General features: G+C 43.0%; 1 protein-coding gene across 2 annotated transcripts in view; it reads right to left on the bottom strand.

Moving 5' to 3' along the window:
• USH1C (USH1 protein network component harmonin) overlaps window positions 1–17,574 on the bottom strand; it is a 739,024-nt gene that overhangs the window by 355,984 nt on the left and 365,466 nt on the right. For both annotated transcript variants that reach the window (XM_085648065.1, XM_085648066.1), the window contains exons 10-11: window positions 1,604–1,663; window positions 740–796 (exon numbers count right to left, since the gene is read on the bottom strand). In XM_085648065.1, coding sequence (XP_085504191.1) covers window positions 740–796; window positions 1,604–1,663 — 117 coding nt within the window. The remainder of the gene's footprint in view (window positions 1–739; window positions 797–1,603; window positions 1,664–17,574) is intronic.

Raw genomic sequence — 17,574 nt, 5'->3', positions numbered from 1 at the left:
CTTTTGAAAACTGATATCTTTATTGCAGATTGTTTTGATGAGATGAGTGGACGGCTTCAAAGAAGATAATGCCCATTTGAACTTGATTCTGGCCTCAATGAGGAACCAGTGCAGGTCTCTCAGGTGCAAGAGACCAAAGGGCAGCTAAATGAGGACGGCTTTGAGTGGGACCAGAGAGGAGTTAGAGAATCGCATTGCTGTGGTTGATTTTGGAGAATATTTTTAAAGAGGGGAGTTAATTTATGATTTAGCCTTGTGGTTGATATGTGATGTCATTGATATGGAGGGATCGATCCAGATGCCTCTTATTTTAACATTCTTTAACAGTAAGATAATATTTGTAAACCTGAGTCACCTACTTATGGGTATACCATAGCTTGCTGCAGCCGTTGTGGCGCGGGGGGGCGATGCCTTTGGAGGGCCCACAAATCTTCTTGGGGGGGTCATTCAGCCTAAGGCCAATGCATATCTGTGCGATATAGGAGACTCAGGCGTCCTGTGCGTGGGGGCGTCATTTTGCGTGATGCCAGTTCACCTACTGTGCTGTGTCTTAATTCCTGCATTGCCATTCGAACTGCCTTCTGTCCCTAAAGCACACCTGTTCCATTCACCTCTTGTGAAACAGAATGGAACTTTTTCTCAGCGAGAACTTTTTACTTGTAGTTGTTCCGAGTTGGTTTTATAAGAGCTCACATCCTTGGCAGGATATCGCCCAATGTTCACAAAAACAAGCACTTACTGCCCCTGCGACAACTGTGAGAGTCAATGTCCGGCTGCTTTTCAACGCTTTGATGGCCTGTAAAGCAAAAAAAATACTTAAGGTATAGCAAGAATGTTATTATTGGTATGCACAACAGGTAGGTATATTTTGGGCTATGGTCAGTGACAAGTGTATATGATTATAAACCAAGATAATCTCTGGCGTTCCGGCTGTGGTACCCCTCGTTGGCTCCACACATATAATGAAAACTGAACCTACGAGGAGGGTCCTTCCTTGCTCGAACACTCGGAAACGGAGAATCCATCAAGTTAACAAATGGGAATCGATATTGTGATATTTTTGTGTCCAAAACGGTACAATAAATAAAATTAAAGAACATGTGGAAAAAATCCAAACTCCATGTGAATATCATGATATTATATACAAAAGAGAAAATAAACACACGTTCATAAGGAACTATGATAGCATGCAGATATAATTAAAACTAATATATTATTATTGTTCTTATTGGTTCTCCTAATAATTACAATATCAATGACATGCACTACATGATGTAATGTGAGCACATTTATAAAAAAAAGGGTACACAAATGAGAAATATTTTATAATAATTGACAGTATCGTCTTCAGAGTTACTGCATATCTGTTGATGAAGGACCGTAATCTGATTTTCTCGTACTTGCTTGTTCTATAAACTCCGCTTATTTCCTTGAATGGCCTGTCAACTTTCAACAGCAGGATAAGGAGACAAGTGGCGTGATTCATGTCACTGCACAGTCCGGACTCATACGGAGACTTACCCTGACAGTAAAGCATCCAGCACGCACGCGCAGACTGCGTGCACGCGCGCCTGGCATTCAGGCTAAACATGACTTCACTCACCTCCTTATGCTCCACATTCGAAAAATCCACTCCGTTCACTTCGACGATCTGATCCCCGATCTTAAAAGAAACAAAGAACAGCAAAATAAAGTGTCTATTAAACGTCACCCCTTTGTGTTTTCGTCATCGGTGGTACAGTTTTAAGCGACAGGAAATATTTTTACAGTTCTGTGAATAAATCATGAATTATAAAATATGTTTTAGAGCAACGATACATTTTAGCTTCTTCTGTGGAAGGCCACTTTTTAGTGGTAGTCGCTGCAACCGGTGCATTCTAACGAGAGGACAAAGCGCTCTCTCATAGACGACTACTCCGGCCCCCGAGGGGCTCCTTTCATTCTAGATAACCCCGCGGCAGCAGGTTCAGGCGCGAGGCCTCACACACTGACCCACTTTAGAAAGACGCTGATACAGGCTGGGTTGTTCAGTGGCTTCAGTGCAGCGCACTGACTGCTCACACTGACATTTAGATACGGGGATGGCGGCATACCATGGAACCTTGCAGCTCCTGCTTTCCATGGGAGACATCGGGCATTCGGGACGGAGGTGGGATGGAGGGGGGAGGGGGGCACGGTTAATTTGGTGGCCTCACTGAGCGTCCACTGAGAGAGTTGGACACTTACACTGCAGGGAGGGGGACATCGTGTTGCATGATACCAGTGCTTGTGTGGAATTCACTCAAGTTTGCACTGAAATAATGAAGTGCAACTGTGCAAGTATGTGCTTAGGCGCACTAAGGGGCATATCATCAAGGGCCATTGTGCCGCTTTTTTTGCTTTTTGTGGAACGGTTATGCCTTACACAGGACAGAGGAATGGACTCATTTGTTGGGCATGCTCCTCGTCTTCCTACATTCTCACTCTGCACCTCACTCACCTTCGCCATATACGGCCTTTGCGTTCTTCGGTGTAAGCAGAGGTGTACAGCTCGAAAGCAAAAAAAAAAAAATTACAAATGTATATATATATATATATATATATATATATATATATATATATATCACCAGAAGTGTGCTCCGAATGCTTGAGGCCGCAACCCACTGCAGGTAAGGAACATCCTTTATTTAAACAGAAGCAAACAGCCTTTGATTCAGTATTTTTCACCATCAGCCTAATGCGTTTCAAAGAATCACTCTCTTTCTTCAGAGGCTTTCATTCACGAACGGAAAATCTTTCAGCAAACTGCAAAGGCCACTGCGTGCTTTCAGTTGTTCCTAATTAGCCTTCGGTGTGCTTTTCAAGGTTAATTGTTTCACAATGCACGCCGGTCTTTGTAGTCTTTTAAGCTCAGTTTAACCCTCCAGTGGGCCCGTTAGTGTCTGATGTTTAGATGGTATTGTTCCAAGCCCTCCATTAGGCTCCCAAACCAAATTTTGCTTGCTTAAATAACGTTGCCAACAGTGCCACTTTACAAGCAAAAATTACCTTGTGTGGTTCCCAATCATTTTTCCGGGCGGCGCGATCCCTCTGTGGCTGGAGCTGCCACATTAATATCACCAGAAGTTTGCTCCGAATGCTTGAAGGTAATTTTTGCTTGTAAAGTGGCACTGTTGGCAACGTTATTTAAGCAAACATCAGACACTAACGGGCCCACTGGAGGGTTAAAATGAGCTATATATATATATATATATATATATATATATATATATATATATATAGTATGCGGTGTTGATGATATGCAGTGCTCATAGGGTCCCATGCATGCAGCACATTTATCTGTGTATGTTGGTTATAAAGTTCTGTCATGTTTAAAAATATTTAGTCATTTCTGTCAGGCATGCTGCGCCTAGGACCTCCCAGTGAGGAGTGGAAGATCCCATTAAACACACGAGTGTGTTGTACCAGGCTCTTCATGACGTACTTTCCAAAGCACATCTGTTACAAACTTACCACCTGTGGCAGAAGCACACAGAGCGACAGCTAACTTCAAGAAGCTAAGCTTGCTACATCTGGTCCCATGTGGTACTGCTTCATCAAACACTTGAGCACCTGTGGGCCGAGAGACCCTACCGCGCTCAAGTTTCATGGTATTGTTTTAGAATAATGCACACTTCAAAGAGAGTAGGTTGTATTACAACCATACAGTCTTAGTAATTAAAGGCACTCAACTGGGCTTTACTGCCTGACAATACAATGAGGTAATTGTAGCACAACACCTCGTTTCTTATAAGAAAATAAAAAAAAAATTCTGCAGACTGCAGGTCAGTTTTTTGCCATATCACCCACTGTTATATAGCCGTTAGTAAAATATGGCCGAAAATGACCGACACATTGCCACCTTTCCGAAATATTTTTTTGATTTTTATATTATTTTATATAATGCAATTTGTAGGGCTCTGTAAATCGCTACAGTCTATGTTGAGGGAGTTTCAAAGTGTTTAATAATGAAACATATAAATATAAAAACAAATAACACATAAAAATATTAATGACAAACTAGGGGCCTCATGTATAAAGAATCTATTTTGCAGATTGCGCAACTACTTATACTGAATAGTTTTTGATTTTGCGAAACTACCTATCTATGTACTAATGCATCGGTTCACAAAATACAGAATCATTGTGGGTCACAATTTGACCTACCTCATCAATAATCATAAGGTAGGTTGCAAATTGAGCCCCACTGTAATTCCCCCACAATCACAGGAATGAGACCTGCTGGTATCATCAGACCACCATGTCTGTGATTGCTTTTAAATAAACCAAATCTTTTGTATTAAAATGCAGCCTGTTGTACTTAAAGTAAAATAGGATGTGTTAAAAAAAAATAAGTTACACAAACCTTTTTTTAGAAGTTGGACCACTTCTTACTCCTAAAAATATTTTTGTCAACATTCAAAGCCCTTAGGAATCCCTTCCAGTTTGCAAATGGGTTATCATCACCTTTGAGCTGGAGGTGAAATATTAATGTTCTTCAACCAGATTTTGGTTGCAAAACATTGATCCATACTCATTCACGGCAAAAAAACTGCAAAAAAACGAATTTTGTTGCGCGTGCTGCATCACATTTGGCGATGCAGCACGCGCAACGAAATTCTTTTTTTTTTTCCATAACTTACCTGATATCGTCCGTATGCCGCATTTTGCAACCCCCCACCCTGCCCCTCCTCCGCACCACATCACCACCCCGGTAACACGCCCTATACGGGCCGTGGCTGTCCATACTATAAGAATCTGTATTTGGAAGTTGTTAGACTTGGCATCTTTGGTGTGGTTTCCCTAGACGTTTTGCCTCTACCGCCTGTATTTTTGATGCTGTGCTGGATTTCGTTTTTGCTTGCTTAGATGCTTTGGGCACTTTGCCACTGTCAAAGTGCAAGTGTTCACTGTGAAAATTGTTATTACAATTAGATCTCCCTGATTGGCATATTTGATTGACTCATAAGTCCCTAGTAAAGTGCACTAAGCCTGCCAGGACCTGTAAATGAAATGCTACTAGTGGGCTTGAAGCACTGTTTGTGCGACCCACATGAGTAGCCCTGAAAAAAAGACGAGCGGTTAACTCATACGCTTCAAATCTGGTGGAATAATCCAATCGCTGAATGCTTCTAAAACGCTAACGCCTTCTAGTAAGTATTCAACATTAATGTCAAGTCCATAGCAGCAGTATGCAACATCCTTAAGATAGGACGCTAATCTAAAACAGATATTGACAATGCGCTTATTTGTAGATGGCGTGGTAGCATAATTCAAAAAGTGAACATCTATCGACACACCATTAGTTTGGCAGGAGCGGTCAACCGGCAAACATCGGACCTATGTGAACATTCGCAAGTAGGTCAACCAGTACTATAGTTATTTGGGTATTCATTGCAGGCCAGGGTCACAGATATGATGCCACCTTTAAAACATTTGTGTTGTTTCTGTCTCCATTCAGAATCGGTGTCACTAGGGCGGCCCACAGTTCTTTGAAATCGCAAGATATCCTTAAACAAGGAGGGAGGACTCTTTTAACCCATCACTATTGGAAAATTAGAAACTGATATACGTACAAAAGCTAAGGTAATAATGATAATACGCTATTACGGTTATATATATATAGCGAGGGAGTAGAAATTGCATTACCCCGCTTTCTATTGACAGCTACTTGGTTAGAATCAGAATCAAGTTTCCAGAAACAGAATGATTTTACACTATGGTGAGCATTATGTTAGAGAACACTAGTCAAAGACCCACGCATTCAGATAACAAGAATATTAGATTAAAAAGATAAATAGTAGATGGGGAAAAGGTCTATCTCCCATGAACTACCATTTTTAGGCTTGTTTTACCCAAACGTAAACTACGGCATCTTTAGAGTTTTTTGAATAGGCTCCACTTTGGGCCAATATAGATTTCTGTAGACCTGTTAGTGTAAATTGGAAATGGATAAATTTTGATTGTCTAATTGTTTGTATATAATATGTACAGTAAGATATATAAGATTAGGATGTATATATGTTTGTAGATAGATGTATATAAAGAAAGTTCTTTTAGAATTATAAATGTACACTTGATTAAGCAGATATGTACAAGCAACTATAGTTTGTGTTTCTCTCATTATAGGAGTTATCAAAACTATGGCCACCTGAGGAAGGCTGAACGCTGAAACGCGCGTAGATCAATCATTAGCCATAATTGATGATTACCCTCTGTCCTTTATTGTTTATCTGTTTATATATTTCTTTGAATGTAAATGTGGAGTACAAACGCAATCGTCTAAATAGATATGAAACGATATAATGTTGACGATAGTAAATGTCTTTAAAGAAGGGCTATAAAGAAATAAGAAAAATGAAATGACCTTCTAGTGAAAAAAAGATAAAAAAAGACAAAATAATTAGAAATAAAGAGATTTAATGAAATATATGTTTGTTACTAGTCATATTTGACCTATGGGGGCACATATAAGAAGTGTTTGATTGTTTGTACATTATCTTGCTCTTTTATAGATTGTTTCCTATATAATTTTGTTCATAAAGGTATTTCAGACCTGCCACTGCAGTGTTTGTGCGCAGTTTTAAACTATCATATCGACCTGGCAAGTGCACCCACTTGCCAGACCCTAACCTTCCCTTTTCTTACATGTAAGGCACCCCAAGGTACCCCCGTGGGCAGGGTGCAGTGTATGTGAAAGGTAGGGTAATGTACTGGTGTGTGTGACATGTCCTGATAGTGAAATACTGCAAATTTAGTTTTTCACTGTTGAAAGACTATCTGCCCCATAGGATAGACTGGGAGATACTTTGCAACCTCTTGCAAGTAGAAGTTCCCATTGGGACAAGACAGAGAATTAAAGTTTAGGCTCGCTGAACTTAGAATTAATAACACATCTTTTAGTAAAGATGGTTTTTAAATTGTGTGTTTGAAAATGCCACATTTAGGAAGTATGCATTTTCTTGTTTAACCATTCTGGGTAGGTGCCTCTGAATGTTTGTGGATTGACTGTATGGTTTTTGAGTCACAGCGGCTGGGGATGTGCATTTACTGTAGACAGTCGCTGGGGGGGTTCGGGGTGTGCCTGTCCCTTCCTGGATGACTCAGAGCTAAGCTGAATAGGGCTTGGCTGCATTTAGAGCTGTGGAAGGAGATTTCCTTGCACCTGAATAGGGCCTGTCTCCCTTGCACAATGCTGTCTCCACCCTCGTGGGCATACTGCACCAGCGAGGACAGAACTGGTTTTGACTCTTGCCCAAAGAGAACAAAGACAAAATGGGGTATGAGTAATAGACCTTAAACCCCAGAACTTTAGAGCACTTCTGGACTTAAGAGGAACCTTTGCCAAGGAGAAGTGTTGAAGAGCTGTGAGAAGGAGTACTGCCCATTTTTTGTGTACTGTGTGGGGTTGACCTGCAGTTGCTGTTTCTGCCAAGGAAAGGACTAAGACTGGAACTTTGGGCTGTGAACCTGCTTGAAGAAGAATCTCCAAGGGCCTGTGTGTGCTGGCCTCCTGTTCTGAAGTCTCAGGGACACAAATACTTCACCCCCAGCTCCCCTGAACTCTGCTGCTGAGAGGTCTGACCTACCAGGAGGTGCCTATTCCAGTTCTGGGCCTCTGGAGGTTGTTCCTGCTGTTGGGAGCTGGAAGAAACCTGAAGAACTGAGAAATTCGATGCATTGTTCTTCTTGCGACTGTTTTTCCCAACACAGCACCGCCGTGTGAGAAGAAGCTCCACGCACCGCTGCGCCACTGCAGAGATGACGCAGCACCTGTCATGGCTGCAAGAACCAACTCATCGTGGGATCGTGGCTGAAGAAACCGACACAGCGCTGCTTGCCACATCGATCACCAGCACATCCCGGATATCCATGCATCGCCCCTGTGCGGCAAGTTTTCCCGACGCATCATTCGCAGACCAGAACTGTCTTGGAGTCGACGAATCACTTCACCCTACAGTCCGGATTTGACGCATCACTCTTCCTGCATGCAACAGAACTGTCTCATCGCCTCCCCAAGGACTCAGGTACTGACGAATCTGTTTGTTTCTCAGCACTTCCCATCCCTGCAGCTGTGTGGCCTTGTGAATTTTGACGCATCTACAGGTACTTTATGTAGAATCATGCATTCATAGTTTTCTATGGGCCCAGTTGCTTGAAACCTTTGAAAAGTCAAATTCTTATTACATGTATGGTGGATTTTTGTCGTTTTGGTCTTGTCGAGTTTAGATAAAGATACTTTATTTTTCCTCAACTGGTGTAGTGTCCATTTGAGATGTTATCACTGTATTCCTGTGTGTCTTGAGTACAAATACTTTACACATTGTCTTTAGGATAAGCCTGTCTGCTCGTGCCAAGCTGCCCAGGCGATGAGCAGGGGTTATCTAAAGTGTGTATCCCCCTTACCCTGACAAGAAGCAAGGGTCCCTATTTAGATAAAGGTACCTACCTCTGCCCACTAGAAACCATACTTTCTAACAGAAGTGGTGCTCTTAAAATGTCCTTTTCAAATACTGATTCCTTATTGTTTTCTTAACCCATTTAATGTTTTGAAAAACATGTCTGAATGGTTAATTGGGTTAAGTACATTTCAAAAAGTGTTTTAGTGGTTGCCAGCCCTCAGATTTACCCAATTTGAGGGGTTGTGTCCATTAAAACAATTTGTACATGAGGCGCTCTATGAATGAATAACTTGATTTAGAGAAATATGGTTGAAATAGAGTTCTGCATTGGAGAGAGAGTGAGTGAGTGTGTGTGTGTGTGCACGCACATGCGTGCATGTGTATCAGATGTAGCTTATTTTGTATATGTGAGGATTTTTGTTTGTAAACCACTCAGTGGACTGATGGTTTTCTACAGCACGTCACTTATTTATTATTTACCCTTTACTCCGCACTGCTTCATTGCTCAAGAAGGTATGATAAATGGGAACGGCTCATCCACCTATTTATGATTTGGTTGCTTCAAGTCTTCTTCCTTCTGTCCCTTCTGATGTGGTTTAGGGACTTGGAACCCACAGGGTGTTTAAGAAGAACCCTCACTCACCTACCTAGTAAGTGACATGCTTCATTTTTGGGTTTCCACCCTGGTTGCCGAATGCCCCAAAGATGTGCTGCAACACAAGATTACAACGGAGCTGGTTTTTTGTGATTCCGTGAATGTGATGTGGTGATTTAAAATTGGCTTGGGAATCCCTATGAGCCTAAGTATCCCGATTTTATTTTAATGTTTTGTGGTCCCCGGTCAATGTCAAAAACAGTGGTGGATGTGTATGGGGTAATTAGTTGTTCCCATGTATCCTTACTATGGCCATCCTGGGTGTGGTCTACATGTTTCAGCCACCTTTGGGAGCTCAAGAGGGTCAACATAGCTTTCTTCAGCACCAGGTTTTTTTGTGCATGCACGCATGCTGAAGCATGCAAGGCGAGGGTTGTGTGAAGCTACTACTTATAACTTCCCCACGTTGTTCGATTACAATACGTCTTGTATTGTATCCTGTGACGATAAAACGTTAAAAGAAAGAGAGATACAAGGTACCAATAGGTAGTCACGCTTTATCAGAGCTCAGATGGTATCCCATTGAAGCCCCTTTCAACACTCTTTCATCCAATGAACACTAGATAAACCAAACTTTTTCAATATTGAGGTAAAAGACACTCACATCTGTCTTTTCAAGCCCGTGTGATGGGTGGACAAGAGAAATTATAAGGATTCACTATTTTCAGATACACACATTATTTAGCCAGAACTGGAGTTATTTGGTCCACTCGCATCTGCCAATAATGAGGCTCTAAGGCTCCCATAAGAATTCACAATATGCCAAATTCTGTGCACAGTTTATGGGTCATACCCCTTACTTTCTGCTCACAGAAAAAAGAGGGCGAGAAATATTCATCATTCATTCATGCAAACATCGCCGATCGTAATGTATTCTGCATGCAGTGCTCTCAAACACTGTTAAGCAGGTGGCATGTCTAAAGCACCAGCTCAGTAAAAATGTTTACTTCCAAAGCATGAATATGTTTTGTGACAAAAAAATCTAATTGCCTCAATGTGCAGGGAGTTTGGTTCCTGCACAAGGGGTTATTTTTCATTGTCCCTGCCCGTGTCTGCCATAGTTCTCTACTTGCAAACATAGGCATGTAAAATGATTGATAGTCACATCCCCTTCAACCAGGCTGGATGACCCTCACTGTGACAGGCGTCCAGGTTAAAAGTTTACACTAAATGTATTTCATCACTCGCAAGCAATGCCTAGCCCTGCTCCCACTTACCTGTGACGGGTCCTCCGACCGCTCAAGACCATTTCATGCTCGGCTCCTTTGCCTGAGGCTTCTGCAAAGCTCCCTCTGCTCTCTCTCTTCCTCTTCTGTTCAGTTCCATCACCCACTCTTTTGGCTTCTGCCAAGCTCTTTTGCTCTTGCACTCTGGCCGTCTGCACTTCCACTTGTGTCTTTGACAGCTTTAATTTGACACCTCTTTCACTCTTACCTCTGCCCCCTCTGAACCTCTTTTTACTTTTTCCTCACAACTGCTTTTGTGCCCATTTATTTTCACCCCCCTGAGCCTCCTTTCACTCTTGCATCTCATTCGTCTTTTAGGGAATAGCCAGGAAGACGAGCTCACGCAAGACCTGAGTGGTACATGGGGGATCCCGATTCAAGGCCCCTCGAAGGAAACCAAGCCAGCGAAGAGTTCAAACTACCTTCTTTCAAAATTAGAGCACCTGAACTTGAGGGCAGTAAACGGCAGTTTCAAGGTGGATAATCCCCCGGAACCTACATACCACTCAGTCAAAACATCTTCCTACCTCGACTTTACATTCACTACGTTATCCATGTTTGACCGGATAGCCTCATTCCAAATAAACAACAACACACTTAGTGATCACAAGCCACAAGAAATGAAACTTCAAGCAGCCTCAACATTACTCTTGGAGGCCGACAAATCTATCATTTCAGTAGGAACAACAAACCTCAAACGTATGAGGTGCAACTCAACAAATATAGAAACAGTAGCAGCTACAGCTAAAGAAGTGCTTAAGCAAGTACAGGATAACCTAAGTCAACCATTGGAAAGTTGGGAAAAATTCATATGTACCCTTGGGGACAAATTTCCTACCAAAACAGGCCCAAAACGAAAGAACGTAAATGATCCGCCAACGACGACAGTAAAGAGCCCAGTCTCTAAGAAACTGAAACTAACAATAAACCAATTATTACGACAACTCCGGAGAACACCGGGAAATCAGAGTTTGCAGCAGTCTCTTCGTGATTCAAAGGCCCTTTTTAAGAGAATAAGATGGATCAGGAAAAAAGACCATGAATAATGAATTTTGGGCTAAACTTCTTTACGACACAAAACAGAAAAACAGTGCCAAATGTTGGCAATCCGTAAATAAATTACATCGGCCAAATCACCACGGAATCAACTCTCACATTGCCTTGTACCTGTGGACTTGCCTGGGATTCTGCCGCTCCTCGCCACTGACACTCTTCTGTTTGTTGTATTTCCGTCCCCCGCCGCCGCTAATACCATCTGCGGCCGCGGAGCGGGGACGGGACTACACTCCCCAGCATCCTTAGCGGCAGGGGAGCCGCCGACGCCATTTACGTGCCAGGAGGCACACAAAAGATCGCCGTGACTTCGGCAGAGCGGGTTCTGCCTTGTACCTGTGGACTTGCCTGGGATTCTGCCGCTTCTCGCCACTGACACTCTTCTGTTTGTTGTATTTCCGTCCCCCGCCGCCGCTAATACCATCTGCGGCCGCGGAGCGGGGACGGGACTACACTCCCCAGCATCCTTAGCGGCAGGGGAGCCGCCGACGCCGTTTTCGCGCCAGGAGGCGCACAAAAGATCGCCGTGACTTCGGCAGACCGGGTTCTGCCTTGTACCTGTGGACTTGCCTGGGATTCTGCCGCTCCTCGCCACTGACACTCTTCTGTTTGTTGTATTTCCGTCCCCCGCCGCCGCTAATACCATCTGCGGCCGCGGAGCGGGGACAGGGCTACACTCCCCAGCATCCTTAGCGGCAGGGGAGCCGCCGATGCCGTTTTCGCGCCAGGAGGCGCACAAAAGATCGCTGTGACTCCCGCATCGCGGGACCGCGCGCGGGCTAAGCCCGGGCAAAGAGCGGGTCGTCTGTGGCCGTCCGGGGCAGGAGGAGGCAGGGCTGGGCCCACTCTCTGACAACTGTGCAGCTCTACGTAAGGTACAGTTCAAAACTACGTATATGCAGATTGCCATCATTCCATCTATCCTTGTGCACGACTTTATACTATCCAAAATTTGGCCATAGTCATCTATAACTCCCACAAGTGCGCATAGCTGCTTCATTACATCGCCATTATGACATCACGCACTTCCAAAAATAGACCATCATTGCTGGGAGGTAGAGTGCGAGGTACGTTGGATAATTTCATTACAAGGGCCGCTTCAGTCCTTGAGAATGAGATCGCCCTGGTGGAGCGACGCCTCTCGGCCGAACATTTGCATGGTAAACGCTCCTCGCTTGGATCTATCCAGATGGCTGTCTCTCCGGTTCCCGTACCGCCCCTTCCCTGTTTAATAAACAATCCTCGGACTGTTCCTGGATCTTCTTCGCCTATACAAGACACTGACTTTGTGATACAATCCCGCACACACTTAGCACCGCCTGTCTCTAGCTCTCACGTTAACTTTCCCTCTGATACAATACCATCAGGCCCACAGCCTTCAAGGGCCACTATCATTACCACCACTGAGAGTTCACGAAAGAAGGGAAAGAGAATAACTTGCGGAGGTCCCCCCCCTTTGAAAAAAAGAAAGAAGGGGGTAAAGAAACATAGTAAAATAAACCCACCTGGTAATACTAAGTTTAACCAAGTGGATAATAATACTACGATTCTTCCCCCCATTGATGTCACTCAACCACATGACTCTGAAACCCAGTCCGAATGCCACAATTGCGAATCATTGATTAGTGAAATTGTGGGTCGACTGGAGCTACTCGTTAAATCACTCCTTCTCCCACTCCTAGAAAGATCAAAGGGTATGACGAAACAACTTGGGTCAATGGAGAAGTTGGTTGCACAAAATACGGATCAGATAAAAGACCTATTTCTGAATATAGCGGTGCCTCAAAATACCATCACTTATCCCAATTCACTTCTAGTGATAGATGATAAACAACCAGGCCCAGACCCTATTAAAGCAAAAACTTCATCATCTTTACCAAATCCAACTAATCCGTCATTAAATCGAAAGAACAATACTGAGTCAGATCACGGTCACAAAACTGTAATTCCCCAAACTAATGGCCCTGACCCTAATTCATATAATGTCCCTGCTGTTACCGCCCCGGGTAAAATTTATGGTGCAAATTGTCAGCACATAGATCTCCCGCCGGAGGCGGTCCCCTACGTCGTACTTCTGACAGGAGTTCCAGCATTGGAACCAGGGAAGAAGGAAGGTTACTACGATTTAAAAAATAAAGTCATGTACTGGTTGAGACAGAATAGGCCTTTACCTCCTAACATCAATGGCGAAATCCTGAACGTCCGTAGACTTGGTAGGATCGGCCCACGGATAAAGGATATTGAAGGCGATATAATTATTGTTAATTTTAGAGACTACAGGGCCACCACGTATATAACTAATTGGTTTCAACCCCAATGCCAGAGCACCATAAGAACCCACGACTTGACCTATTTTTATCCACAGTCGCAAATCAGGAACCCAATATCGCCTAGAATGCTTATACGGCCTCAAACAGGGTCTTTTAATTTTAACCTCCTTATTTCCAATCGTTTTTACCCTCATAGAGGATTAGAGGATGTCGACTGACTTTCTTCTGGAGGTCACACTTGGAGCCCTTTTAGTGGCATAACGAAGGAACAACTAAATAGTGACCCCTGTCTTCTTTCATCAACCCACACTGTACCAAACTCTAAGATCTTGTTATCGTTGCCATTAAGCACCGAACCCCAACTAATAGAAGTTTCGACGATATCTACGACTCCTCTATTATCCCCTAAAATTTTACAAGATCATAATCCAGTCAAATTAAAATTAGCGGTTGTATTTTGGAACGTAGCGGGTCTACGCTCCAAATTAGAAAATGACGTTTGGACTAATTTTATCGTAAATTTTAATATCTTGTGTTTACAGGAGACATGGCTGACAACAGCGACCCATTTGAGCGGTTACAGAACTTACTTTTCACCTGCCCAACCCTCTAATTCTGGCAGGGCTAAGGGTGGACTAACCACCTATATATCAAATTTGACTAAGCTGGACGAAATAAGGACTATAAAACTTGACCCTAACTTCCAGCTCTTTAGCCTCACATTAAATACAAGAGATCTTTTCCTCTTGGTCAATTATTATAATAATCTTTCTGACCGAGTAGCATTGGATATAATTAATTCCATCTCCTCTTTAATAACATCTTTTATCAAGAAAACAGCCAGAGAGGTGACCATTATTTGGGGCGGTGATTTTAACCAGACCATTTGTGCCGCTTCCAATCAATTTCTATGTGATTTAAATGATGAAGCTGACAATCCCATTTCTCATTTTACACACTCAACTCTAGGTAGTTCCTTAAATGAAACTATGTTCAATCTGGACATGGGAATTGCGAACAACTTACATAACTCAAACGCACTTCCGGCCCCTACCTATCACGGGAGGGGATGTAATTCCACCATTGATTACATCCTGCTTTCTAATGGCGCTACAAAGAGGGATACTACTTTTCACACTCACCAGATTGTATTGAGTGATCACTACCCTATCAGTATAACACTATACTTTCCTAATAGGCCCAATCCCAAAATTCTTAGTCTTCTGGATCAACACGACCTAGAACTATCCAGATTAAACGGTTACTCTCTGAAATGGGCCCTAGTTGACCCAATCGAAATTGTAAAAACTGTGGTCACCAGAGCCTATTCGTCTATTACGAAATGTCTTGATCTGACCACTTCTGACGCAGACGTTATTACCAACTTTACTAACGTGATACAGGTGGTTAAACAAGCTCTTATGGCTAAAAAGCCCCATTCCACAAAAAATAGAAAGGGCTGGTATAACCACACGTGTACAGCGGCGTATTCCAAATTAAAATCCGCTTTGCGTAAAACAGTCAGGGACTCCGTAGAAATATCCAAACTGAGGAGGGCCTATAATCTTGCTATAAAGGAAAGGAAATCGGAGTTAAAAAAAAAACTCTGGGATGAACTACATGAGAGTTGTTTCAGTAACAATAATACCACTTTTTGGAAAGTGGTAAAAACCCCTTTTCTTACTGACAAGGGTAATTTCCCTAGAGTAGAGGTTGCTATAGATGAAAAGGACTGGGTAGATCACTTTTCAAGAATTTTTATGATCGATTCGCCACCAACTGATGTCGGCAACAATGCCCTTCATTGTCAAGAGCCCTCGCCTTTCCCTATTGATATACTTATTACACTTGACCAGGTCACTCGGGCATTAAACGCAAGTAAAGCAGGGAAGGCCCCGGGGCCCGACGGGGTCCCAATTGATTTTTATAAAACTCATACCGAACTCTGGATTCCTTTTTTAACTAGAGTCTTCAATGCACTGTGTTCCTCCGGCATTCCGGAATCCTGGAAAAAATCTATCCTAGTCCCGATCTTTAAGAAAGGGGACAGGAATTCAGTCTCCTGCTACCGCCCCATCTCCCTGTTGGACTCAACAGGGAAAATGATGGGTCGGATAATGCTCGATCGTTTGCAGCAGTGGGCAGCGGATAACAACATCATATCCGATTTACAATATGGGTTCCGTGAAGGCCTGGGAACCATAGATCAGGCCCTGAATCTATCACTTCTGATAGATAAATATGTTAACATCAAGGGCGGAGCACTCTATATGGTCTATGTAGACCTGTCAGCCGCATTCGACTGCGTTAGCCACTCTAAACTCTGGTCCATCCTATTAGATCTAGGGTTGGATCAGACTGCAGTCACCTTCATGAGAGAACTTTATGCGGATGCAAATGCCAGAGTAAGATTCGGTATCAGTGGTGAACTCACTGCATCCTTTGGGGTAGAAAAGGGGGTGAGACAAGGTTGTGTCCTGGCTCCATTCCTATTCACCCTTTACACCAATGGCCTGGAGGGTGAGATGCTGAGAGGAGCCCAGGACCTTCCCATGGTAGCCGACCGCCACATACCAGCCCTTCTGTATGCGGATGATGCGGTGATACTGGCTCGCACCCCAAACGAACTTCAGAGGGCCCTAAATAGCTATGCCCTTTTCATGGCCAGTCTGGACCTTAAGGTCAACATAGGGAAAACCTTCGTTATGAAGGCCGGTGTTAGCAAGAAGAATAAAACTAGATCAATCTATTTGAATAAAGAAAGTTTAGCACTCACTGATAAATATCCATATTTAGGTGTCATGATTGATAAAAAACTAACCTGGAAACCGGCAGTTGAAGTAAGAAAACTCCAGTTTGCGAGAACAACCTCCGCACTTGTGAGTTTCTCCAGGAAACTGGGGAAAAAAGCACCTGCGGAAATGGTAAAAATTTATAAAGCCAAATGTATACCAGTGGCTTTATATGGTGCGGGTGTGTGGGGCCACGCAACAGTGGCCCCCATCCAGACAATAGAAAACAGTTTTCTGAGATACCTTCTCGCCCTGCCAACCTCAGCCGCAAACTACCCCTGCCACTTGGAACTAGGCCTACCATATGTGATAGACCTGGCAAGAATCCAGCCTCTTTTATTATGGTACCGAATATGGTCATCAGAAAAAACTATCTTTACTCAAAAAATTATTCAAGACTGCAAGGACCTTGACAATGTTCATAGATCTAGGTGGTTATCCTACGTTAAAAACTTTTTAATTGATCTAGGGCTAGAAAAATATTATCATGACCCTTCTATGATTCAGGAGTTAACAAGAAAGGCCTTCTACAATCTCTGTTATAACCATCTCAAAGACCTAAGACTAAACTCAGAGGTCATGAAGCAAACAGTTAGGCACAGTCTAACAGTCCAGACGGTTTTTGGGATCCAGCCTTACCTAGCCTACAGTACCACTTCTTATGAGCTGTTCCTTTTGGTAAGGTTTAGACTGAATCTCTTTCACCGCCTAGTGGTTTTCCCGCTGAGAAATAACTGGGCAAAAACACTTCCATCTTGCCCCTGTGACGGGAGTTCTTCCCAGTCTACAATTCACACCATCCTTTTCTGTAAATATTATACAGATCAGCGGAGGATATTACTAATCCCCCTATTAAAACGCATGGGCTTCCGTACCTGTCGCCCAGCTTTATTGTTTTTACAGTTACTAGAGTGGGAGGGGCTGGTTTACATTGTCTCTAACTTTTTACAGTACATCATGCGCCATAGACAGAACTTAGGCTGACTTAACCTATCCTCGATTTCATTGTTAAATTAATTGCACTAATTTAATAGATGTCTTCTTACCCAGACACTTTTCTCGTAATGCAACCTTAAATCCGTGAATTGATATTATTGTGATTATCAGTGTCAGCGATGAATTCCAACACAACATGAATTTTAAATTAATGTGTTTTTT

The sequence above is a fragment of the Triturus cristatus genome, chromosome 3_2, assembly GCF_964204655.1.
Source record: "Triturus cristatus chromosome 3_2, aTriCri1.1, whole genome shotgun sequence".
Taxonomy (NCBI): Eukaryota; Metazoa; Chordata; class Amphibia; order Caudata; family Salamandridae; genus Triturus; species Triturus cristatus.
This window is presented reverse-complemented; position numbering and strand designations above follow the sequence as displayed.